Raw genomic sequence first — 24,249 nt, 5'->3', positions numbered from 1 at the left:
TATGGGCACATATAATGCAAATTATGAATTGGATGAAGGCCTGAAATGGTTATGTTTGGGCATCCCTGTAGCCTAAGATGCATACCATTATTGGCAACCTCCTGGTTCAGTTCTGGCAAAGAATCTTTCTTTCATGTCATGTCCCCTTCTCTTTCTTTCCATTCTGTCTCTGCTGTTAACTATCAAATGAAGCCAATCATTTTAAGCCTTGAGAGGATTCAGTTTATTGTTGAACCATTGCCTTTATCATCACTAATTCATCGGATTGTTTTTATTTTTAAATGACGTCATCTTTTTACCTTGAAAACAAAGGTATCTGCTCAGCTAACTGTCCCTGCTTTGTTATGAGTGCATGTTTCCCATCAGAATTAAATCCAGTTACATCTGGATTCAAATGGGGGACTCTTTAAAGCAAACCTACAGGTTGTCTCATTGGAACTACAACTCGCGCTCAACTCGACGCAAGTTGTAGTTCCAATGAGACAATGTCTCATTGGAACTACAGCTGCAGCTAAAAGTTACATATTGTTGCTTTAAGTTTACAAACTCAGTGCAGATATAAGAGTGAGTGCAGGCATACAAGACATGCATGCCATAGATAATGGCTGGAAGTAAAAAGTAAAGTCTAAGGAAGGAAAGCCCTTGATTAAGTAATATTGTGGTAACGATGACCGAGTGGACGTCTCTAAAGTTCAGAATGTTGTAATGGTAGGGCCACTGAGCAAAGACCAGCACTTCCTTTTGGAAACCCCTCAACATTGATTTTGTATTGATTTTCCTGTTGTATTCATGCATGTCCATCGATTTCTTAATTTTTCAGAATTACAGCTGGCAGAGTTTGAACAACACTTGTGGAAAGTACAGGACTTTCCAAAGAAAAACATTATCTGTGAAAACTGACAAAATGTCAAAACTCTGCACACCTTTCTGTGACTGTCACCCACTGATAGATCTTGGTTGAGTTTTACTGCACATTAGAAATACTAAACTCTTCAATTATAACTTCTTCAATTGAATGATTCTCAAAACTCCTCTTGTACAGATCTTTGCTCAAGGAGGAGCTATGTACGGACTTTTTGAAAACTTAAGATACATTTTTAAAGTTCTAAATGGCTATTAGTTGAACCCTTTGTTTTCCTTTAAATCCTCTCATATTTACAGTGTAGAGTAAATGAATCATTGATACCCGAGAACAAGATACTTCCATGCACAAGCTGTGTTTGAGAGGATTATAAACTAAGATTATATGGCATGAATGAATCAGTTTCTTTTTAAATGTTTTTGGTAACAATCCAGAAAAAAATAAGACTATTAAAATAAATGCAATGGAAGCCTTCTGTAGTTGGAGCATTTACTGTTTTTCTTCGTGACTTGCAGGGACTGACAGTTTTTTCTAATTTTTCTGTGCACTGAATATTGCAGAAGGAAAGGAAATCACCTAATCATGCATGGGGTCACGAAATCAAAATGAACATCAGTTTCAATCAATTTGCTTTTGCAAAGTGAAACTCCGTTAATGAATAAGGACATCACATTACGAGATGACAAGTTGATGAAAATGATGGTGGATAAACTACCAAAGTAGCTAGGAGAGTCAACAACGGCCAAACAAACCAACCTTTTACAGTAGTGTGCAGCTGATGCTGGTTTACGACCCTGATGCCAATTATACTCTTTTGTGTTCTCATGTTCTGTTTTGATTTTTGTTCTCCAGTGAAATATGAGAGGATCAAATTCTTAGTTCTGGCTTTGAAGAACTCAGTGGAGGTCTACGCCTGGGCACCCAAGCCCTACCACAAGTTCATGGCCTTCAAGGTGAGTCAATCAACTGGCTTAGCTGGTTAGCTGAGGCATGTGGGAACTTATCCTTTGTTGTTAATGATGACAAACACAGTTTTGCATCTCTAAAGTTGTTTCAGTGAATTTCAATTTTATTGAGTCTGCGATGTATTTACAGTTAACAACAATTAAATTCACATTTGCATTATTCATGTGTTGATTAAACTACAGAATAATAGAAAAACTGTTTGTACAGCTTGCTTTCAACATTGATAACCTCCACCCTGGCAAATATTGACTAATCAAGCTTCTGCTGGCTGACTAAACAAGAGGGAGAAAAACTGTTTTTCTGACCTGTGTGCTTTAGTCTTTTGGTGACCTGGTGCACAAGCCCCTGCTGGTGGACCTGACTGTGGAGGAGGGTCAGAGGTTAAAGGTTATCTACGGCTCATCTTCAGGCTTCCACGCTGTGGATGTCGACTCTGGGGCTGTCTATGACATCTACCTGCCTACACACGTAAGAACACACGTGCATAATATCTCACATGCATGTTTGCTGGTGCCTCAAATTATATTTTAGTTTTTTAATGGCAAGATTTTGTCAAGTTTCTCAGACAGACAATTTCATGTTCACTGTTGCTATATTTTTCAGGGCCTGAATTACGAACTTTCAGTTTCCAGTAGGGCTTTTATCGTTATCGCGATATCAACTTGCGCAATAAACACATCGCGAAAGACACTTAGAGATAAGAGAGTAGGGCTGGGCGATATGGTTGAGAACTGTATCACGATATAAGTTTTTCATATCGGTCGATATCGATAATTATTGATTTTTTTTATGACCTATTTAAAATAAGGACCAGGAGAAAAATATATTAAATTTAAACATTTTTATTTTAAACTTAACCCTGCTCTGATTATAATCCCCTCAGTTATAAAAGCAGAATTGTCAACACAACCATGGAAAACACTCAAATAATTCAAATGTAAACAGGTCTAAAATCACAATGAACACTTAACAATTATCTCTTAACATTAAGGTGCAAAATTAAAGAATAAGTAAGAAGTGCTTAATAAAGTGTCATAAAATAGTGCAAAGTGTTAGCTAAATATAAGAAACCTGAGAAGGAACTATTTTCTGCAGGTTTAGTGCTAGGTTGGTAACCTGGCTTCTGGACAGTGCTCAGCATGTCTGCCTCCGTTATTTCTTTGTAGCGTTTAGTAAGGCGCTGACTCTCCATGGCGGTCTGCTGCTTGTGCCGTGTTGCAGCTGCAGATGTTGTTGGACGTTGATGGCGAATACGGCTGTGCTCCAAAGTGTGAGCGCGGCTAACTTGGTAAAACAAGTTTATGGTATTACCAGTGTTGGTCTGACGACATTGGTCTGACTACGGTCAGACTTATAAAATCCCCAAAACTGCCATACTGACTTTTCCTGTTTTATCAACGATTTACCTCGCTCGCTGCGGCACTCACTTTCCACTCCACGCCGGTTCTGTTATTGAAGAACACGAGACCGCGATGTGGCGCAACCAAACATGATACTGTTACATGATTGGCTGTTAGAGTGTCACTCCCCACGTTGCTAGGTTGCCAGAGAGTGAGGGCCTTTGTTCATGCAACCAAACTTGATTCACAACCTCTGGTTTCTTCTGATGAAGAAAAACAAGTTATCGAACGTTTTATCGACCGCATTTTCTATTGATATTGATTATGTGTCTATCACGATACATATCGTTATCGTTTTATCGCCCAGCCCTATAAGAGAGTATCAGTAGAAAACTACGACTCTCATTCTTTTTTAATGGTGCTTTTCATGTCAATCCAATGTTCAATCTAATGTTGAATTTTTTCAAATTCAACAAGCAATTTGCTGTATTTTAGAACAATACTGAAAGCAGCAGAAATCCAGAATGGAGTATACTTTAATATCAGTTTATCACGAGCAATATTCAACAACCTTATTGCATATAGCATATTTTCCTCATTTCGTGCAGCCCTGAATTATGAACTTTTTAAAGTTTCCAGGCATTAATTATTATAAATTCAACATTTTGAAAATATGTATTTTCAGTTGTCTTGTGTATTGCTCTGCTGCTGTAGTTGATCATAGATGCCAATGGTGCAGTTAAATCATTTTCTAAAATGGTCTCAAAGAAAGTCACCATGTTGGTGTTATGTGTCCCTGCAGATCCAGACCAGTATCCAGTCTCACGCCATCATCATCTTGCCCAACACTGACGGCATTGAGCTGCTGGTGTGCTACGAGGACGAGGGTGTTTACGTGAACACCTATGGACGCATCACCAAGGATGTAGTGCTGCAGTGGGGGGAGATGCCGACCTCAGTGGGTGAGTCAGTGGCAAAAGTTACACTAACGCACAGCTTACAGTTTTTCTTCATACATTTGTCTATGCATCACAACTCCCTAAAATAATGTCTACTTGCCAACCCTCTTCACATCTCGCATGCAACATATCAATCAGTTCCACCAAAGGAGGATTTTTCCCTTCCTGAGGTTGTTAGATTTGAATATTTACCGGCCTGAAACTACTAACTCATTTAACATTTCAGGAAACAAAAAGAAAGATTAGAAAAGGAAGAGAATACTAATTAGTCCTGTGTTTTTCTTTTTTCCTGACCTGCGTGGCCCCCTCAGTTATCTTGGGACCTCTTAAAGAGGACAAGACCCTCGGGTTTTAAAGCAACACAATAACAAAGCAACAATGGCAAACATTAGAGCTGATTTTCTATTATGTAATCATTTTACTATGTGTTTGTTTCTTCCTCTAATATGTTAACTATGTACATTATTTATTGGTTAATATATCCCTGATAGCTAACACATGCACACAGCTAATGTGTTTTGCCTACACAAGCCACTTAATTAATCATTTGCCCTGTAGCCAAACACACACACACACACACACACACACACCTTTAGAGCAATCAGTATATCAATTAACTCAAATACCTCTTTGTAGCCTACATTCGTTCCAACCAGATCATGGGTTGGGGAGAGAAGGCCATAGAGATCCGCTCTGTGGAGACCGGCCATCTGGACGGCGTCTTCATGCACAAGAGAGCCCAGAGACTCAAGTTCCTCTGTGAAAGAAATGACAAGGTGAGACCTCCATGTATACCTTCTTCAACAACACATTCTGAGCTGATCTGTAAAGTGGGATTAGTTACTTAGTTAATTAATTAGTTAAAATTAGTTAATTAGGAATTATTAGTCATCATTACTGGCATCAATAACTATACCTGAGATAGGGGGCAAAAACACACACTTTAAAAGTTTAAACAATCCACTACTATTAAACTATTTTTTTATCCCGATGTTTGACTCACTGTAGGGCATTTAAGAGGACGCAATGGATCCAATTCAAATATCCCCTTGCCATTCAAATTGAATTAGATTATAGTTTTTAAGATAATGCTGCTACTCTTTTTTTGTTTAACATGAAAATGGCTATATCTGCCACAAAAAAGGGGGGGAGATAACATGCAATTATTTTGTGTAAATTAAACCCATTTCCTAAATTGCAACTTTTTTCCCTAATCCAAATAAAGATGGGAACGGGAAATTACATATTTCCTTGCTCAATTTGCATGACATGAACCAACATTTCTTTTATTATCAGTTAAATATTGTCTACATTAAAAGTGCAATATGTAATATTGTATGTAATACTGGCAGCTAGCGGTTAAAATAGTTACTACACTACCAATTCAAAATACTGGAGAGTTGTTTCCCCCGCCCCCTCCTGCCCAGACTCGAAGTTCACGGAGGTTGCCAGGCTGAGACCGCAGCATTCACAACAATGTTGCTAGACGCTTGGGTTTACGTTTTTACAGGTATATCTGGCAACCCGGCCTGCCTGTCAAACTGGGCCGTTGATAACAACGCACAGATCAAAACATAAACATAAATTCTGTCACGGAATGTAAATTTCAAAAAGAAAAAACATTAGCATTGTTGTCAGAAAAGATAGTATTTCAGTTTAACATGTTTCCTTAATATCTGATGAGGCATTGGTGTCATTTTTGGATTTATTACAGTACAAATATTACATATTGGACCTTTAAAGCTGCAGTGGGTAAAATGCTAGAATTTGAAGTAGTGTGAGCTCTTCCTGCAGCTCTCCCTCTCCGTGACACGGGCAATGCGTGCACAGAACAGCCAATAGGAACGCGCTCTTTCTCTGAAATGACCTGTGATTGACCAATCTCCCACCACGCTAGATTATCTAAAGCCTTAAACAGAGCCAAGAGGAGGTGCAGAAGTCTAAGTTTTTTTTTGTTTTTTGTTTTTTTAGACCACTTGAATTACAATATGCTGAAAGATTATCATGGAGTTTCTGCCCAACGACATCAACAATAAAGTACCTACCGCAGCTTTAATAATAACAGTACTTTCCATAATTGACCTACCCTCATTGAGATCTAGATTTACTTTCAAGACAGACATGAGGGGGAAAAAAAGCATTCATAGACAACCACCATATGAGAAAAAAATGTATACAGGTTTATTATATATTTTTGTGTTGTAATGTATACTATATTAGTTTTATTGATTTAGTACATGGATAATATATTATCAGTACCGGGATTGTTAACAAAAAAGCTTGATCAGAATATCATTAGTATTGCCACCAAAAAAAATGGCTGTTGTATTAATTCAGGTTTCCTTTGTGTTCCAATTCAAACTGCACCTGAAAACGAGTGAATGGAGACTGTGAGAGTGTTATTGAACCTAGTAGTGAAATCTCCATCTGTTTGTCCCTCCTCTTCAGGTGTTCTTCGCCTCCGTTCGGTCTGGAGGCTCCAGCCAGGTCTACTTTATGACTCTGGGTCGAAGCAACCTGCTCAGCTGGTAGAGGTCCACACCCTGCCCTCTTCCTTCTCCTCATTGTCCTCCACCCTCGCTAACACTGGATCTCAGAACCCACCGTCGATGTCTTGTCAGCCCTCGGACAACCAAAAGAGAACAAAATCAACAACGAACCAGCCCTCTGAAGCAGTCAACAGCAATGACTTCACCTTTCTTCTGGAGCTGCAGCCTTGCTGCATCAGTGCTCCGGGGCCGCCTGTGACGCAGCGACAACCGGTCAAGTCACGCAGTCATCACCCCCTGAAATGCCTGAAGTGATGACATCAACAATGAATTAATATATGAAAGAAAGTAAAAAAAAAAATTAAATGTGAATTTAGGTAAAGGGGGCAAATTACCTTTTGCCTCCCTCTCCGTTTTCTTGGTGCTTATCAGATTGCGATAAGATTTTTTTTTTTTTTTTTTTTTTTTTTTTACCTCTGCAGCATTTCCATGCTCCTGGGCCGGTCAGTACGCTTAAGGTCTTTTAACTACTAGTACTGCTACCACTATTATTACTACTGCTACTACCTTCTGCAGGTCTGCCTCTTGTAAGAGAGTTCACCCTCTGCCCCATGTTCCTGCCCTCCGCCCTTTCTTATGAGCGCTTCATGGGGCCGGTGGAGTGGGAGTCTGTCGTATTACAGTAGTGTGTGTAAATGTACTTCTGTTTGGTCCAATTACTGCTGACATGCTGGATAGAGGTCGAGACTGTCAGCCAGGGGGCAATTGTAAAATAAAAAAACACTCGGAGCCAGTTGGACTTGTCATGGTGACAAGCGGGGGAAAGGGGCCTAATAGTTTGAGGTTCTACTTTAAGTCTGATCGATGGGACTCGACAGGTGGGTGTGTGTGTCGTTGAAGTATTGTGTTGTTTGGACATGTGCTTTAAAAAAAAAAAGAAAAGAGGATTATAGAAAGACGCTGAAGCAGATGGATTTCAGAATAGTATTTTTTGAATTATTATTATTCCTTGAAGATAAATGTAACTATGTGGAGTAAAACATGTCTTTTACCTTGTTTTTTAAGATTTACGCACATCCACCCACAGTTTGCTTGCTTTTACTCTGAACCCACAGAAGTGCAAGGTGTGTTTGTCTAAGAAAAAAGTGATGTGGGTGTGGTCCAAAAAAGAAAAGGTGTCTATGTACAATAAAAAAGTTCACTGAATCTTCCAGATAGTGTCAGGGGTCATGTTTTTCCCCCCACCAGTCAAACATGACCACCTAAACTCATCTCGGGTAGGGAGGTCAGCCAGTGTCTCTCGACTGGAGAAACTTGAACTGCTGTGAATACTCAGATATAAAATAAGAAAAAAGATGATAATGGAGCGATATGGTAGAGAAGAAAGTTCAGTATGTGTGTGTGCGCGCGGTCGGAGAGATAAGTGTCATCGACAAATTGGATTTTCGTGGCAGAGATAAACGCATGGTCAGCAGGTTTGGTTCAGCAGAGGATTTTTTTTCTGGAAGGCGGTTTTCTATCTTCCATTTCAAAACATTTTTCATTTGTATGAATGCAATGCACTAAGTGTTAAGAATGTAGAAAGACTTATTACTGTGTGGTGGTCCAAGGCATGAGATGATGTTTTTGCTTTGTATCTTGTCACAAGTGATCAATCCTAGATGTTCAATTTCGACATATAGATAATTGAAAGCTACAGCAGTGGAGACTCTACGTCAGGTGTAGATATTTTCCGGGGGCATTCTGCATTTGCAACCTTTCCACAGCAGTGAGAATCTGACAGACACAGACACACACTTTCTGCTACAGCTGTTATTTAAGTTGTCTGTATATGTGAAAGCTGCAGCTTCAATGTCCTTCAGGCCTTCTGCTGAGCTGGATTTTCCTCCATTTCCACAGCGACTCTGAAAGACTGCACACTGTTCACTGAGAAAAGGGGCAAAGGAGAGTTCAATTTGTGCTCTCACTTCATGTCCAAACAGATCACAAACAAGTTTACCTTGGATGTGTTTTTCCTCTGACGATAACAATTACACACGTGAGCAGTATTTTTGACTATGTGAAAATGTCAGTCAGTAACCGTTTCTGTCACAAACATTTATCCCTCTTAACAGAAAAGCCGTTTGGACCCCCCCCAATGCTGTGTCGTCTGAGGTCTGTGTGTGCAGTAGTACCCAGTGTGTGTCTCTTATTGCATCAAGGCCTTGATGAGTGGCTGTATTGACTTCATGAAAAAAAATGTGGTTATTATTGATATTCTTAATGGGCTGAAAAAGGATAGGAGCTAAGTCTATATCTGATGAGAAAAAGTGGTCGCTTTCCGACTCACATTAGAAAAAGTGCCAAGTGGGCAGCATTTAAAACGTGTAAACATTGTTATGAAAACCACTACTTGGAAATCCTTAAAAAAAAAGGAAAAAAAAAAATCATTCGAAGCATTGTGTATTCTTAAGTTTTAGAGCTAGTCGGAAAGCTTAACAATAGTTTCTGTAAGTCTATGTACACGTAAATATGCGGCTGCGGTGGTTTAATATTATTACGCTCACCTTAGGTGGAGAAAATGTTTACAGAGGCAATGTTTTGTTACACTAATGTGCATCATGATATTTATGTTTAATGCATTTGCGTCTTGGTTCTTTAATTCTTTGTTTGGATATTTTCATTCTTTTGTCATATCCCCCCCTACCCCACTAAATAACCTACTTACAAAACGATAAAGAACACACGTGCTGTTCATTTCAGGAATTTACATAGCGCTGCTTCAACCTGGACACATTACGGTAACGTTCCCTGCAGGCTTGGACGTGAGGCGACGTGTTTTTCCTCTGCTGTTTCTGCCATGCTACTCTAACTTATGTCCTCTCTGTGTATGACAGGAAGTCATGTATTTTCCTGAAGTTTTTTTTTTTTCTTCGAATAAACTTTGAAAAGAAATTTTAAAAGAAGAGTTTGTCCCATCTCTGAAAGGCCAATGCTGCAGTTTGTTCCCCAAACACAAATGCAAACATGTTGAAAAGAGACATGTTGTAACACATGTTGGCTAACAAACACTTCACACGTCAGTTTGTACATTTCAGGTCCATTTCAACAGATTTTCTTTTTAAAAAACACTACTTCATGTTTCCTTGAACATTATAAAGTGGTTTGTTTCCACATGAACCCACACTCAGTTAAACAATAATTAACTACTAAACTAAAATTATATAACATGGAAACTGTTCAGTCATTCACAATACAATAATGTTGAATTCGCCGTGAATGTGTTGGAAATTAAATCCATCCTGTTGTTCAAATGTTTGGTTTTTATACACAATTTCTGTGTGCTTTAAAATTAAAACTTGCTGAAAATTCACAGTTAAAAAAAAATCCACAAGGGTTTGGCTTGTGTTGTACAAATTAGGGTAAGATCATCAGGTTGGGTGTGGCATAAAGGTCTTTGGTTAGGTTTTTATTTACTTTAACATTAAAAACTACTCTGGTTGAGGCCATGCAGCCTTGAATTTGTCATAACTTTGTGATGAAACAATGGCATTTATTCTCTCATTTACCATGAGAGCAGATTTCTGTAGGCTATCTTCAAATATCCCCAGTAAGCCTTACTGTATCTCATCTTTAACATTTAAGATGTTAAAAAGAAGCCACCACTGTAGATATCAAACTTTATTTAGTCTCTTATTTTTGCTGCTGCATTTTGGCTATGTCACCAAGAGGAACTGCTTTTTTCAGAGTTGCACAAAATGTATTGCTCTCCAGATTGATAGCTCTTGAACACAAATGGGTTCAGTTGGCCTAAAAGTGTAATATACTGATATGTTGAGTGGCTGGGAGTAGAGCTGCAAAAATTAATCGATTAGTTGTCAACTATTAAATTAATCGGCAACTATTTTGGTATGGGTTAATCGTTTGGGGTCATTTACTATGAAAAAAAGTAAATAATTCTTTGATTCCAGCTTCCTAAATGTGATTACTTTGAAGATTTTTCACTCCTCTGTGACAGTAAACTGAATATCTTTGAGTTGTGGACAAAACAAGACATTTGAGAACATCATATTGGGGTTTGGAAAACACTGATTGGTGTATAAAATGTCAGAAAATGGTGATGATCAACTAATCGATAAAATGGAGAAAATTATCGACACATTAATAGACAATGAAAATATCAGTTGGATGCAACCCTAGCTACAAAAAAAAAAACAGGTCTGTCTAAACTGTTTAGTCATCTGTCCAGTGTTACTGAGTATCAGGATACAACAGGTAATGAGCCCATCTGGAGAATTCCCAAAACATGCAACAGCTCTTGCGTTCTCATTAGAGTTTAATGAATGGTATGTTCTGTTTCGGTCACCTTTTAACCCGCATGCTTCAAAGATACTGGCAGAACACAGCTATTGCGTTTAAAAGGCCTGTTTTTGCTTGCTTATTGTTCATTTTGCACTAAGTAGTATCCCCCTAGCAAAAGGACAATAATAAACAATAATTTCAGTTTCCAGTTAATTGTGAAACTCCTAAAAATATGAATGTCTGACACTTTTTTTCAAAAAAGGGGGTCAAAGTCTGTTTTCAGGTCTTGGTGAGTACTACTGCATGTGTAAAAAAAAAAAAAAAAAAAAAAAAGAAGCTTGAGGCTTAAGACTCGGGGCTAAATTAGCTGCTACTAGCATAACACTGCTGGATCTCCAAACAAAATGTTGATGGTTGAGTTACCTTGTGACATTGTTGACAGTGTCACAGGAGTATGCTAAATCGATGGGAGTACTCCTTTAAATCTAGTTTGATGATACGAAAACACATTTGTGGAAATGGCAAATGAAAATCTGAGCAGAACTACAAAGTCTAAGTGTGACAAAAATGTATTGAAGAGTACTCATGTCATCTGCATAGTCTGTCTATATTGGAAACTGTTCAGTCACGATCAATGTCAGCCACATCGAGTAATCCACAATGATGCACAATGGGGGGACACCATAGTTTCTACGCAGGGAGATGCCAGAACAGTGAGTCACACTGCTATTACACAGCTGTTTAAAAATATGTTTATACAGGAAAGTTGTTCCTCAGGCACAGTCCGCTTACATGAAGTATTTGTATTTTACTGCTTTTTAGCAAAATGTCACCTGCCCTGATAAATGTTAGCATGGTCACATACTATTTTATAAGAAAAATTAGGGAGCGTGGCTGCCGGACACGTCATTACAGTATTATTCAACAATCATGAGGTATAAAAGCTGACAAAACAACACAGAAGCTGTCACCACAGCCTGTGAGCTGTGCTGCTACTCCAGTTTAACTAATGGCGCTTTTCCATTACATGGTAGCTACTCGCCTCGCCTCTACTCGCCTTTTTTGGTTTTCCATTACGAAAAAAAGTACCTGGTACCTGCTAACAGGTACTTTTTTTAGTACCTGCTCAGTCGAGGTTCCAAGCGAGGTGAGGCGAGCCGAGAAGGTGACGTGAAACCCTGCAGGCTGCTGATTGGTCGGAAAGAAGCGTCACTGATCACTGCATTTTTAAATAGTTTAGCCAGCGGTGTTTTTTTTGCTGCCGGAGGCTCCACGCAGAGCTTTCTCCGTAGCATACAAGTGGCCTGATGGTTATACTGGTGCGCTGGTGTGTGCATGTGTGATGTGTGTGTGTGGGGAGCTAGTGAGCGAGGGAGAAGTGAGAGAGTGACGGCGATTATCTCCGCAGCGAGTAGCGACTCTAGAGTCATATATATGTGACCACGGTGGGAAATCTGGAGCAGTAAACGTTAACTATCTCTTTGATATCATGTTGTTTACGGAGACGGAGAACCAGGAAATGCGTCGGGGATATGTCAATGGGAAAAGCAAACTACTAAGCCACGCCCTTTTTTTAAAATCTGCAATGGAAAACGGACGCACAGCGAGTCGAGGCGAGTCGAGCAGGTACCATGTAATGGAAAAACGCCATAATAAGCCCTCTCGTCAAATGACTGAGCAGCTCTGGAACAAGTTAAAAGGCCACATCAACAAATCATCAAATGATCAGCTTGGGAGCTAAAAATAACAAATAGATGTCAATACATAGCAATAGTCATGAGGTTACTAAATACAAGTAACAAATGTCCAATCTTAGTTCATGAGCTGAATAATGGAAACTAAAGTTTTTATTCATGACAAAATTAAAACAAGTTAAAATAATAATTGGCTTAGAGAGGGGTCAACAAAACATTAACCCAAAGTCTTTGTCTCAAATTTAATGCAGAAAGGAATATGATTATTCACTTTCTTTCTAAGAGTTAGAGGAACTCTAGTGTCTAGTGGCGAAAAACAACATTACTTCTTATCTTTTTCTCGTGTGTGTGTGTACTTGTGCTAAAACAAACAAAGATGTCCACCACTGATGCAAGAGGCAGATGATGCCAGAGGAACAGCCCCAACAGTCTAAACACTAAACACTAAAACTGTGTGTTTATGTTGTGTAGGTTTGTGTTGAGGAGTCAGACGATGTGAGTTGTGAGCTGTACAGTTCACCGCGATACATTGGGAAACCTCAGGAATTTCCATCTCAGAGGGGTGGGAACCTTGAAAAGGGAGCACAGGTTCCCCCTGAGCCGACTGACCACACACAGCTAGAGTCCACGCTGTCACCACGTCATCACCGTCACACTGCCAGGATCGCCCATCTCACCTGTACACTGTGAGTATACCTGACTGTGGTTTGTGTGTGTTATATGCAAGCACGTATGGATACATACTATGTGTGTGTGTGTGTGTGTGTGTGTGTGTGTGTGTGTGTGTGTAGTAGATTTGTTTGTAAATGTACTGAATGTGTGTATTTTTTGATATAATTAGTGCTATACTGTCTGCCGTTTATATACAAAATATATTTTTATACATACTTTTAATGCATTATTTTTACATTAAAGTATTTTTATTACTTTTTTGCACTACTGCTTATATTTTTTTGTTTGAGCATATACTGTAAACAATGCGAGGGCATCTTCAATTCATTTACAACGGCTTGAGATTCATCCAAAAATGCTCAAATAATCTGTGAAAAAACTGTTGACAATTTATTATGAAATATTTATTATTTAGGTTTGCCTGGGACTTCTAAATTTAATCAGTCAATATTTCCACATAATCATATATCATCTATATTATCTGTGCACATAATTACTTTTTGTATCATAAAGCAATGTAATGTTAACAGGAAAGTGCAGCCAAAGTACTGGAATGAGCACTACTGAAACTGTCTCATTATTGCTCTCGTATTAGTCAGTTAAACGCCTACATACAGCATTACGATTGGATCATGTGTGATTGTCAGGAGATCATCAAAAATAAGCTTAGGTTGGATTTTTCTTTTCTTTAAAATAGATACTTTCCATGTGCCAAAGTTTCTATTTAATCCCAGATAATGTTCGATTTAACAGTTGCTTTGGGACTCACGTACATATCCAATTACAACAATGTGTGACACGCCCATAGGTTTTATGAATGGGATTGCTTTTTGATGACACACTGATACAAAAATTTGATTGTCGGAAAAGATTTATGACTAGGACGTGTGAGAAGCTAGAGCAGAAGTGAAAATGAGCTTGTATCATGGAAATGATGGCTTAACTCTGCGACACAAATTCTCTGCCCAAACCCCAGAGATTACCTTCCTATCCGACAAAACCCAGCTAAAACTGAGAAGGAATAGAATAAAACAGATATAATGTGGAGTAGAAACTAATTTTGTATACAATAGACTATTTTAAATTAAGCTGTGACAATATATAATTTGTTATGAAAAATGCATATTTAATACTACAGAACACATTAGTAGAATACAGTAAATATAATAATATATTATATATAAATATAATAAAGATTGATTAGATAATGCTCTAGTAAACAGAATATATTCTATCCCGTTAATGCCCATTCATTTTTTTTTTTTTTGGGGGCTTTTTCCCCTCTATCACAGGACTCAGCCAATTTTTTGAATTGTAAATAATTAGTCTATCATTATTGTTAGTTATTAATTTTGCTGACCTCTGATATCAGTGACTTTCCACCATTTAAAAAGCTGACTCATCTCCTGTGCTGCTGCCGGTAAACCCCGCTTGGGCTGCTCAGCGTGGGGGCGGGATGCGTTTCGATGACAATTCTTGCGAGGTCACAAGTTTTACATTCTACTACAAAAAGGGTTCAAATTAATGCTAGGCATCATTAACCTCTTCGCTGCTAGAGGAAATAACCAATATCTCTCGACTTGAATATTTTAGTTTACCTCCATTAGTCTTAAAAAGCGTTCATATTTTGTTGAGAAAAGTGGCATTTTGTTATTCTTACTGTGGTTGTTCTCCTCTTACACTCTACAGCTTTTACCTACTAGTATTAAACCAAATACTTCTCGCTGAGAGCTGAAAGCAACTGAACTAATCCAGCTCTCTCAAACGGACATTAGTTAGACACCACTACACATTTTGTCGCCTGGTCATTTATTAAAGATTTCTGTATCCTTGCAGACGGTCGTCATGGTCCGCTTGGTATTGATGTTTGCTGTGGTCGTCATTGAATACGTTTATGGAAGGCTACCTCCTCTGCCCATGAAAGGTAAGCATGCCGTCTATTATGTAGATGCTCATATTGTTAATTACACAGCATTATAAACACTGACTAAACAAGCAACTCTTTAACCAAAATGTTACTTTAACTGTAACAATTATGTTTCCCCTGCAGAAGGCTGCTACCTGGTGTCTCCAGAGGTGAATATATTAAGATTGGAGGGCGAGGCTATAATACTCTCTTTCTCAACGTTTGAGAGAGTGCTTAAAGTACGCAAAATCGCCCCCCCAACAGCAACGTTCCTCATCACCAAGGACAATGGGGCAAAGGGTGTGGCTTATAAGGGTGAAGGGCGTGTACAGCAGCGTAACAAACAGTTGTGGATCCTTCCAGCTCAGGCTTCAGACTCAGGGAAATATATCTGCACGTACAGGTAGGCATTCAAACTTTATAAAAACTCACTCGTTTTTTTTTCCTGACTTGTATGGCCATGTTTTTAATGCTCAACTGAACTTCATTTGGAAATAGTGGCTTAAAAAAAACTTTACAGTCTTACTACCAGTTAATGACAAGACAAGCACAGTGTGTCAAAGAATATATATATATATATATATATATATATATATATATATATATATATATATATCTTTTTTTCAAACCATTTGTATTTTGTTTAGTGTTTTAATTTTTTGTCTACTACTTTTTCTAGCTGCTTGTTGTTACGCTGAACATTACATGCTAGGAAATGTTAAAATTGAATTCCTTTGATGTTCAGACAGAAAATGCACCAAATATCTCTTTTGTTATGCGCTCTTAATTTTCCAAAGGTTGTCCTTGGTCTTGCCTCCCTCCATAGAGATTAAGGAACTTAACTACAAACTGAATTACAAAACTGCATCTCTGAAACTAGCAGAGATTTAGTGTTCTTGCTTGCGGAGCAAATACTTGCCATCATGAGGATTTAAACCCTCTAGTTAAAAAAAAAAAACTTTGTCTTTACTACACCTTGGTCATCACTTTTGTCTCCAGAAACGAAACCTACTGTGTAACTGGGAGTATCACGCTACAAGTGTACGAGTCCAGTTCTGTTGACATGGAGAAACTGATCCATCCATACCATGCCATAGTGGGAGAGAGTCTGAATCTCTCGTGTCCATCTCTGAATGACTTCAACAACACAGACAGACCGGTAGAGTGGCACAAGGTGAGAGGAAAAACACTTTGTATACCGGCTGTTGTTCAGCACCAATATTTCAACGATTAGTCGGTCAGCTGCTGACAAATGTTTTTAAACAAATTTTCTGCCCTTCACTCTCTTGCACAAACTTTGTGATTTCAACAAAAGGCTGACTGGAAAGGAGTGCTTTGAACCAGAACTTTGTACAAAAAGTATTTATTTCTGTTTTACTGTTAACTGGTTTTAACCAGTTTCCAATATAAATCAAATTGTTTCAAGGATTTTCTAAAATCAAATGTAATTTTTCTTAATTTAGTTCAGCTTCTTTTTTTTTCCCCTCTCTCCAAATATTGACATTCATTTTACTTATACTTTACTTTTTATACCCTTTATTTAATTAATCTCCAGTGGGGAAATTACAATTTTAGAAAGTTATTCCACTTGTCTTAAGAAAAGACTTTTCAAAATAATAATGTATTAATAAATAATTCATTAATAGGAGACAAAATCTACTTATTAAGATGAAGATTTTTTGCAGCATTGACACTTTGTCAAGTCAATTTTACTCATGTTGTTCAGAATCACAGGTTAGTTTGAGAGCTTTACAATGTGCACATTGTAATATTTTGAACCACTTCATAGGGAAAACTGCGACAACATGTAGTCTCAACAGAAAAATGGTAAAGCTGTTAACGGTAAAATCTATTTACCATAGTGAGATATTGTGATGTCTGTCATCGGGCAGCTCAAGGGGAGAGGAGTTACAGTACACTTAGGTAGAAGGAGATTATTTCCATTAAAGTTGTTTTTTTTTTTACTAGCTTCTGATAGAAGTCTAACCTCAAAACCTCATTTAATACTGTAACACACTAAACTTCCTCCCATTGTATGGATACTTCAAACTTAAAAACTCATACAGCATCAGTTATGCAAGATTAAATTCTTTCAGTTTTGCCTTGCTCCCTCCCTGTGAGTGACTCAGTATTTTGCTTCCTGACAGGACTACCCCCCTCAGCTAGGCAGAGCGGGCGCCTTCCTCCAAAACAGAAGTAGACTAATAATTCCTGCGGTGAAGCGATCCCATGCAGGCGTCTACACCTGCAAGCTCAGAGTGCTCATCAGTGGCCAGCGGTACAATGTCAGCCGAACCATCCAGCTCAATGTGGAAGGTGGGTGATGTCACGACACAGCACTCTTTTATGAATGGCCCAACTGACGAGTGTAGGCTAAATCAGATCTGAAACATTACAGGTTTTATTTTGAAACCTAATTATGAATACTCTATATAAATAAATGAGGGTTGGCCATTATTGAATAATACTTAGTGGCAGCTATAAAAGTACATACAGCCTGCACATACCATGCTCTGCACATACCATGCTACATGTTTTGTGGATTCATGTAAATACCTCTCCAGTCATACTTAATTTCTGCTCTGTTGAATCATCTAACTAAAATCTTGATTAAAAAAAATGATTACATATGGATTTTAAAAAATCCACAAATTGAGTCAGTACAACAACAAATGTTTAAACATAGAAATAATACCAAATGCTACTGTGATTACAGGATCATTAGTAAAAATCATGTCCATCAACTGGATATATTAGTAGTTTATCATTATTAGCGTGGCCTGCCCTCTACTGTCCTAATATGTGCAACACACTAACTTAGGGACCATACAACTCGATCTCACACAAGATGCAAAAAACCCAGAACTCAAACACAAAAACACCGTTACCTGGCATTTATTATTAACGTGTGTCATTGCTGTCATTATAAGAGCTGTTTGTTTGGAAGTGTTTATGCCTTTCTTAATGTGTGTGAAGGTATAGATCCTGTAATTACTACTACCACCACCACCACCAGTGTGCCTGACCTCTCCGTGACGTCTAACCCAGGGCTAATCAGCAGCAGAAGCTACAGCACCGTTCACAGTGAGTTCATCTTCTACTTTATAGAATATGAATTACCCTGTGGGGACGATAAAATTGATCCTACTGATTTAATGTGCTTCTTTATGTCCTAGCTCCCATGATTCAACCTCCTGTGATCGTCTCACCGCTGAATGGAACCATTTTTGAAAGTCTGCATGGTGAGTAATAAAAATTATTACTAATATATCAAATAGGGGTGTGCAAAAAAAAAATCAATTCACATTCTAATCGTGATTCAAGCTCTACCGATTCAAAATCGATTCATAGAATTCAAAAAATCAATTCATATTTTTTAATAAATTTTTTTTATGTCTAATGCAGTTAAATGGGAAAAGTAACTACGTTTACATACTGTGAATCGTTTTTTTTGTTTGATTTTTTTTTTAAATCGAGAATCGTTTTTGAATCGAAAAATGATTTTGAATCGAACCTTGAGCCTGAAAATAGATATTGAATCAAATCGTGACATTTTCTGAATCGTGCACCCCTAATATCAAATCTGATGCTCATATGCAAAATGCTTTAATGAATAGAAAGCATATTTAGAATCTGCAAAGGTCTAATGTTGATTCACCTCCATTTAGGTTCGGGAGTGGAGCTGTTTTGCAAGGTGCTCACTGAATGTCAAATGACAGATTCCACTCTGGTCACATGGCTGGTCAATGACCAATCAGTGGAGTCCTCATACTTGGATGGACGGGCTCTGCAAGGGGGAAGGAGGTAATTGCTGATTTGTTTTTGGTAGATATTTCTAATCAGTACTGAAACCTGTGGTAAAACCAGGTCTGTCCTGGTTTAGGGTAAAGTGAATAAGAACTTAATCTAACCTTAACAAGTGTCAGGCATTATGTTGCCCCCTAGTTTGACTCACAGGATATAGACTAGGGGTAAAATCCTACAATTAGCCACGTATTTCACATGATTGAACTGACGAAGATTTGGATCATGCAATAAGGCAGGCCTGATTGGTTCTTTTGGTGAATGGTTATAAAGCTATACAAAGAATATGTATATATTTTGTGGGGATTTAGCCATTTTAATGCAAGGGTTCGCCTACCTACGTGCAAATGTTCCATAGTGTTGACGAACTGACCGAAGAGCCGGTTAATTAACTCGACTCGTGTCACTGAGCCGGGAGAATCGAGTGCCATACGTCAATGAACCGACTCACTCCTGTTTTTTTCTTTTACTTCATTCGTGCCGTTGGCATTATATATATGTCAATGGTTGGCTGTTGTAGCTGGTATTCTTCTGCTACTGTGTGTGTTGTAATCTAGCTCATTAGCGCCTCCACTGGACTGGAGTGGTGGTGGTAGAATCAATCAGGAAATGAGCTACTAATGCCTAGACCCTATGCCGAACGAAACCGAATGTAACCGTGCAACCGGCCAGCCGCTCAACTCTAATGGCGCTTTTCCATTACATGGTGCCTACTCGCCTCGACTCTACGCGCCTTTTTTGGTTTTCCATTACGAAAAAAAGTACCTGGTACCTGCTAACAGGTACTTTTTTTAGTACCTGCTCAGTCGAGGTTCCAAGCGAGCTGAGGCGAGCCGAGAAGGTGACGTGAAACCCTGCAGGCTGCTGATTGGTCGGAAAGAAGCGTCACTGATCACTGCATGTGTGTGTGTGGGGAGCTAGTGAGCGAGGGAGAAGTGAGAGAGTGACGGTGATCATCTCTGCAGCGAGTAGCGACTCTAGAGTCATATATATGTGAGAGAAACAAAGCGAGTAGCGACTCTAGAGTCATATATATGTGACCACGGTGGGAAATCTGGAGCAGTAAACGTTGACTATCTCTTTGATGTCATGTTGTTTACGGAGACGGAGAACCAGGAAATGCGTCGGGGATACGTCAATGGGAAAAGCAAGCTATTGAGCCACGCCCACGGCAGTCGCTATGACGACCAGCCACGCTGAGGCGATACTAAAATCTGCAATGGAAAACGGACGCACAGCGAGTCGAGGCGAGTAGAGTAGAGTTGAGGCGAGTTGAGCAGGTACCATGTAATGGAAAAACGCCATAATCAAACCAGTGTCTAGGTTCTCGGCAAGTTTGAGTTATCAACCGATAGCAGAAGCCTTTATGTCTCGTGCATTTTAGAATTGTGTTCATGGAAATTCATATGCTACATTACCAAGGGGAAACCGGTGACTGAATCTATTAACTCGGTAGGCCAACCAACGACCGTCCGTTGAACCGACTCTCGTAAAAGAGTCGGTTGTCCCATCACTAATGTTCCACCAAAAACAAGTTCTCTCCCGAAACTATTTTGCAAAGGCGCCGTAGCTGCATGCTGGGCTTATCACCGCCCAAGACGATTGTGATTGGTTTAAAGAAATAGAAAACAAGCCAGAGCTGCTTATTTACATCTAGTTTCAGCCATGAGGTATATCCGATTAGGGTTAGTAGTTGTTTGCCACGTAACCCACCTCAATCATATCATGTTAACAAATGTCTGTCTCAATGCTTCCAGGGTAACCAGGGTGTCTGAAGGCTGCCAGATTGAGTTGAGGCTAGTTATTGTAGAGATAACAGACCAAGACATGAAGACCGAGCTCAAGTGCGTCACTCAGAACCAAGGAGGTAGACAGGAAGTGGTCGTGCAGCTTCAACTAGAGGGTGAGTTGTGTGTTTGTGTGTACAGTGTGTAAATGAGAGAGCCCTACAAAACGCTTTTGTCACTGAGTATATTGGAATCAAGGACATATTAACCATATTTCTTTCATTTGGCCATCAGTGTCGATTATGATAACATGACATTGTACTCACTAAAGTAATTGCTGAGAACTACAGCAATATGGATAATGCCTCACAGGACAAGAAGCACAAACAGTCAGACAATAAGACTGTAAACAAGCCAGCAGTTTAGCCAGATTTTCTAAACCACTTTATTTGGAGTGTGGCAGTAATCCATTTTTGCACAGTTGTGTGTGGATAACTACGGCAAGCATATAAGGTCAAAGTATCCCAGTTAAACTGTGATGGATGTTTATAATGGACAGTTTGGGTAATATTCTACTGTTTGCCTTCCTTACATAAGTTTGGCTAAGCTCGAGGTTTGTTTGAGACCAGTCCAATTGTCTGACTGTTTGTGTTTCTTACCAAAACTGTTTTAACAATAAAGCTATGTTCCAAGATCTCAGTAAATAACCAACATCAAATTATCATAACCACTAGCCAATTAAATACACTTGAAATAGCCTTTGCGTTGATCAAGACAACCAGAAGCCTGTATATAAAAACGTTCATTTACCTTGGTCTCTCTCTTCACAGACTCCCCATTTACATGGCTGGTGGTAGCTGCGGTGGCCGTGTCCTGCTTTTTGACAGTAGTTTCTGTATTCCTCTATGTCCTCTTCAAACCTAAAAAGAAAATGGATTACATTCTGGCTCGGAAGAACAGCACCTTCTAACACACTCACTCCACAAACTAAGACTTTTAATGTGTTTGCGGTTACATCAAATTAGTCTTTCATGCATTGTGTGCATGTGATGACATGCAGTGGCACCACAAGTCGTATTTGTTGTTCAACACTCCTTTTACAGGGATTCAATGTTTTACTTTTTACTTTTGAATGATATTGGATTTGTTCATGTGGCAAATTACATGCATTTGGTTATATAGTTGCTGCAAAAGTTTTCTATCTCATATTGGTGTGGCAGAAATATTCTGCCTAAATGTAATACATCCATGGATTTGAGCTAGAACAAAAAAGATAAAAAAAAAAAAAAAAAGTATTCTATTGATTATATTTAATTTGTTAATAACTTGATAGCACTTAAATTTGTATTCATAACAAGTGCAAGAACAATGCTTGCGCATTTCCTGTGGATTTTAAAATTCCCCTGCAACAGTGGCTGGTGGCCAAAAATGTTAACTTCAGGCCCTACACGTATACAACATGAATTTCAATGTGAAGTCATTTCATTTGTTTGTTTTGTCTTTCAAACACATAATAAACAAATAATATACACTCAGTGGCCCCTTGAGTCAGACAATGTCATAGAGGTTTCTTACGTTTTGTATATCCCATTTACAAACACGAAGGGGAAGAGTATTGGAAACAGCTCAGTGTAGTCCAATTTAAAACCACTGCTTAAATGATAAACATAGTTAAATGAATGTGTCGATCAAAACTCAACATTATGTTTGTAAAGGTAGACTTTACGGCTGAGCTGGTGCATTGGATTTCAATAAATTGTGTAGATGTGCCCAATAAAGTGGCTACTGAGTGGCTGTGTGTGTCTGTCACATGGTTGATGTCTGTCACATCAAGCATCTTGTACAGAAAATGTTCAGTCCATTTGCAAATGTCTGCACATTGACATGGCAAATCTGGCTATACTAAGAGAAAGTGGTGTGAGAAAATACTCTGCGTGGATGTGTATGCTTATTTGAATACGCATTTCTAATGTTATAATCCTTTCAAATAATTGTTGCAATAGTTTAATATTCATCATTTTACACGGGCTCGGGCTTGCGCTTCGGGTTGCGCGGTAAATGAGTGGTCAGGTGATGCGTTTCGATTAGCGCGAAAATGGATGATGAGGAGGTGAAACGGAGGCTGGCCTCTGGAGGACTTATTTTATTTCTTTGTTCCAACTTCAAAGTGTCCTATAGTCTATGTTAGTCAAAGTTAAAAATGTATAAATGACTCATTCTTGACAAAAGACATATGAGCTGCGTGCGTGCGCTGAATAATGTCGGGCTGTAAACGGGTTCGGGCTTTTAAAAAGCTGTTAATCAAAATGTACTTGTCGTGCTCAGGCCGAATTCTGTCAGGCTAAGGCCTTGTCGGGCCTAACTTTTAAGGCCCAATTACAGCTCTAATATTACGTATATAATGGTGTTGATGGTCTGATGGCTAAAATCTAACGATGCATAATTTTCTGTGGTTAATGCATACAAGACTTTTTGTGTTTAAGTTAAAATATGATCCTCTGAAGCACAGTTGAATAAATGTATTATGACTTAAATGCCAAAACTTTGAACAAAGTGTAGAAGCTACTTGACTAACTGTTATACATTTGATCCTCTTTTGCATCATTCATCATCAATACAGTGCAGTAAGGTCACCATTAAAACATTCTTGAGCACCACAGAAGCCTTTAGAAACACATCCATCTTTTAAACCACATCCTTTCTGTGGTTGTGTGGGGATGGCCTGTCCCAGTGTGCACTGAGTAAAAGGCAGAACACAGTCACACCAACATGTCATTTGGAGTTTTCTACTTCACCTTACCTGTATTGTGACTGTGGGAAACAGGAGCACACAGAGGAATCCCACACAGACATGGAGAAAACATGTAAACTCCACAAAGTAAGGCCTCCACCCAACGTCTGAGCCACCCTTCCCAGAAACAGAAACAAAGAACTATTCATATATAGATTTGTTCTAGTTTACTCCAGTCCACAGCACTAACAGTAGCATCACAAAGTGATTAGTGAATAAAATCAAATAGTTACTGAGGCACAATAAAGATTGTTATAAAACTTCTACATACATTTAAACATAAAGCAGGAAGGATTTACAGAAATAGTTTCATTGTTAAAGCAGTGATAACTTACATTGGTATTCATTCATTCAAGTCTAAGTTATAAGTGTTTGTTTTTGGTTAAGCATAGTTTGATCAGTTCATATGCAGGTATTGATCTCAAGTTGATTCCCTGTGCAGCCACAAGAGGTCTCAGCATGACAGTGTTTTAAATGGAGCCTCCTATGACAACACAACATAGAGTAAACCATAAGTGCCAGTGATAGCTGCACTTTTCAAACTGGGATAATTAGTGCTGGAAAGGATTAATCTGACAGAACAGTGTGGACACAGAAGAAATTGTATGTCATATGAATTAATTTGTGTCCTCTAAACGAAGCAAATGCTCTTAGCAGTGTAGGAGATCTGTGTATGGTATGAATCATTTGAACATCAGGATCCGGGCAGCTCTCCTCCCACTTATTGCTCAAGAGATTAGGACACACGCTGGCTTTCA

The 24,249-nt window shown here is 38.7% G+C and overlaps 2 protein-coding genes and 1 long non-coding RNA gene across 4 annotated transcripts in view; 2 read left to right on the top strand and 1 right to left on the bottom strand.

Moving 5' to 3' along the window:
* The window catches only part of LOC114563793 (mitogen-activated protein kinase kinase kinase kinase 4), a 111,138-nt gene extending 103,585 nt beyond the window's left edge, over positions 1-7,553 (top strand). Inside the window, exons 27-31 of the mRNA XM_028590670.1 lie at positions 1,715-1,815; positions 2,147-2,296; positions 3,971-4,130; positions 4,764-4,903; positions 6,576-7,553. Of these exons, the coding sequence (XP_028446471.1) occupies positions 1,715-1,815; positions 2,147-2,296; positions 3,971-4,130; positions 4,764-4,903; positions 6,576-6,659 (635 nt within the window). The 3' untranslated portion in view covers positions 6,660-7,553. The remainder of the gene's footprint in view (positions 1-1,714; positions 1,816-2,146; positions 2,297-3,970; positions 4,131-4,763; positions 4,904-6,575) is intronic.
* Positions 1-24,249, bottom strand: part of LOC114563798 (uncharacterized) — a 74,814-nt gene that overhangs the window by 11,688 nt on the left and 38,877 nt on the right. For both annotated transcript variants that reach the window (XR_003693683.1, XR_003693682.1), the window contains exons 2-5: positions 21,511-21,620; positions 6,536-6,922; positions 4,754-4,884; positions 2,134-2,189 (exon numbers count right to left, since the gene is read on the bottom strand). This is a non-coding gene — a long non-coding RNA (uncharacterized LOC114563798). The remainder of the gene's footprint in view (positions 1-2,133; positions 2,190-4,753; positions 4,885-6,535; positions 6,923-21,510; positions 21,621-24,249) is intronic.
* LOC114563797 (interleukin-1 receptor type 2) lies at positions 13,209-21,883 on the top strand. The gene is made up of 10 exons (XM_028590676.1): positions 13,209-13,277; positions 15,100-15,187; positions 15,314-15,572; positions 16,169-16,343; positions 17,317-17,485; positions 18,146-18,253; positions 18,346-18,411; positions 18,838-18,973; positions 20,731-20,876; positions 21,531-21,883. The coding sequence occupies exons 2-10, from the start codon at positions 15,109-15,111 to the stop codon at positions 21,668-21,670; spliced, it is 1,278 nt and encodes a 425-aa protein (XP_028446477.1). The 5' UTR covers positions 13,209-13,277; positions 15,100-15,108; the 3' UTR covers positions 21,671-21,883.

Source organism: Perca flavescens, chromosome 11 (genome assembly GCF_004354835.1).
Source record: "Perca flavescens isolate YP-PL-M2 chromosome 11, PFLA_1.0, whole genome shotgun sequence".
NCBI lineage: Eukaryota > Metazoa > Chordata > Actinopteri > Perciformes > Percidae > Perca > Perca flavescens.
The sequence above is the reverse complement of the archived record's forward strand: the minus strand, read 5'-3'. Positions and strand labels throughout refer to the sequence as shown.

Excerpts from the sequence above, each read along its gene's own strand:
- LOC114563797 (XM_028590676.1), top strand. The coding sequence starts at position 15,109 with ATGGTCCGCTTGGTATTGATGTTTGCTGTGGTCGTCATTGAATACGTT. Across the intron at positions 18,254-18,345 it reads AAGCTACAGCACCGTTCACA|CTCCCATGATTCAACCTCCT; the intron begins GTGAGTTCATCT and ends TTTATGTCCTAG. Across the intron at positions 18,412-18,837 it reads CATTTTTGAAAGTCTGCATG|GTTCGGGAGTGGAGCTGTTT; the intron begins GTGAGTAATAAA and ends ACCTCCATTTAG.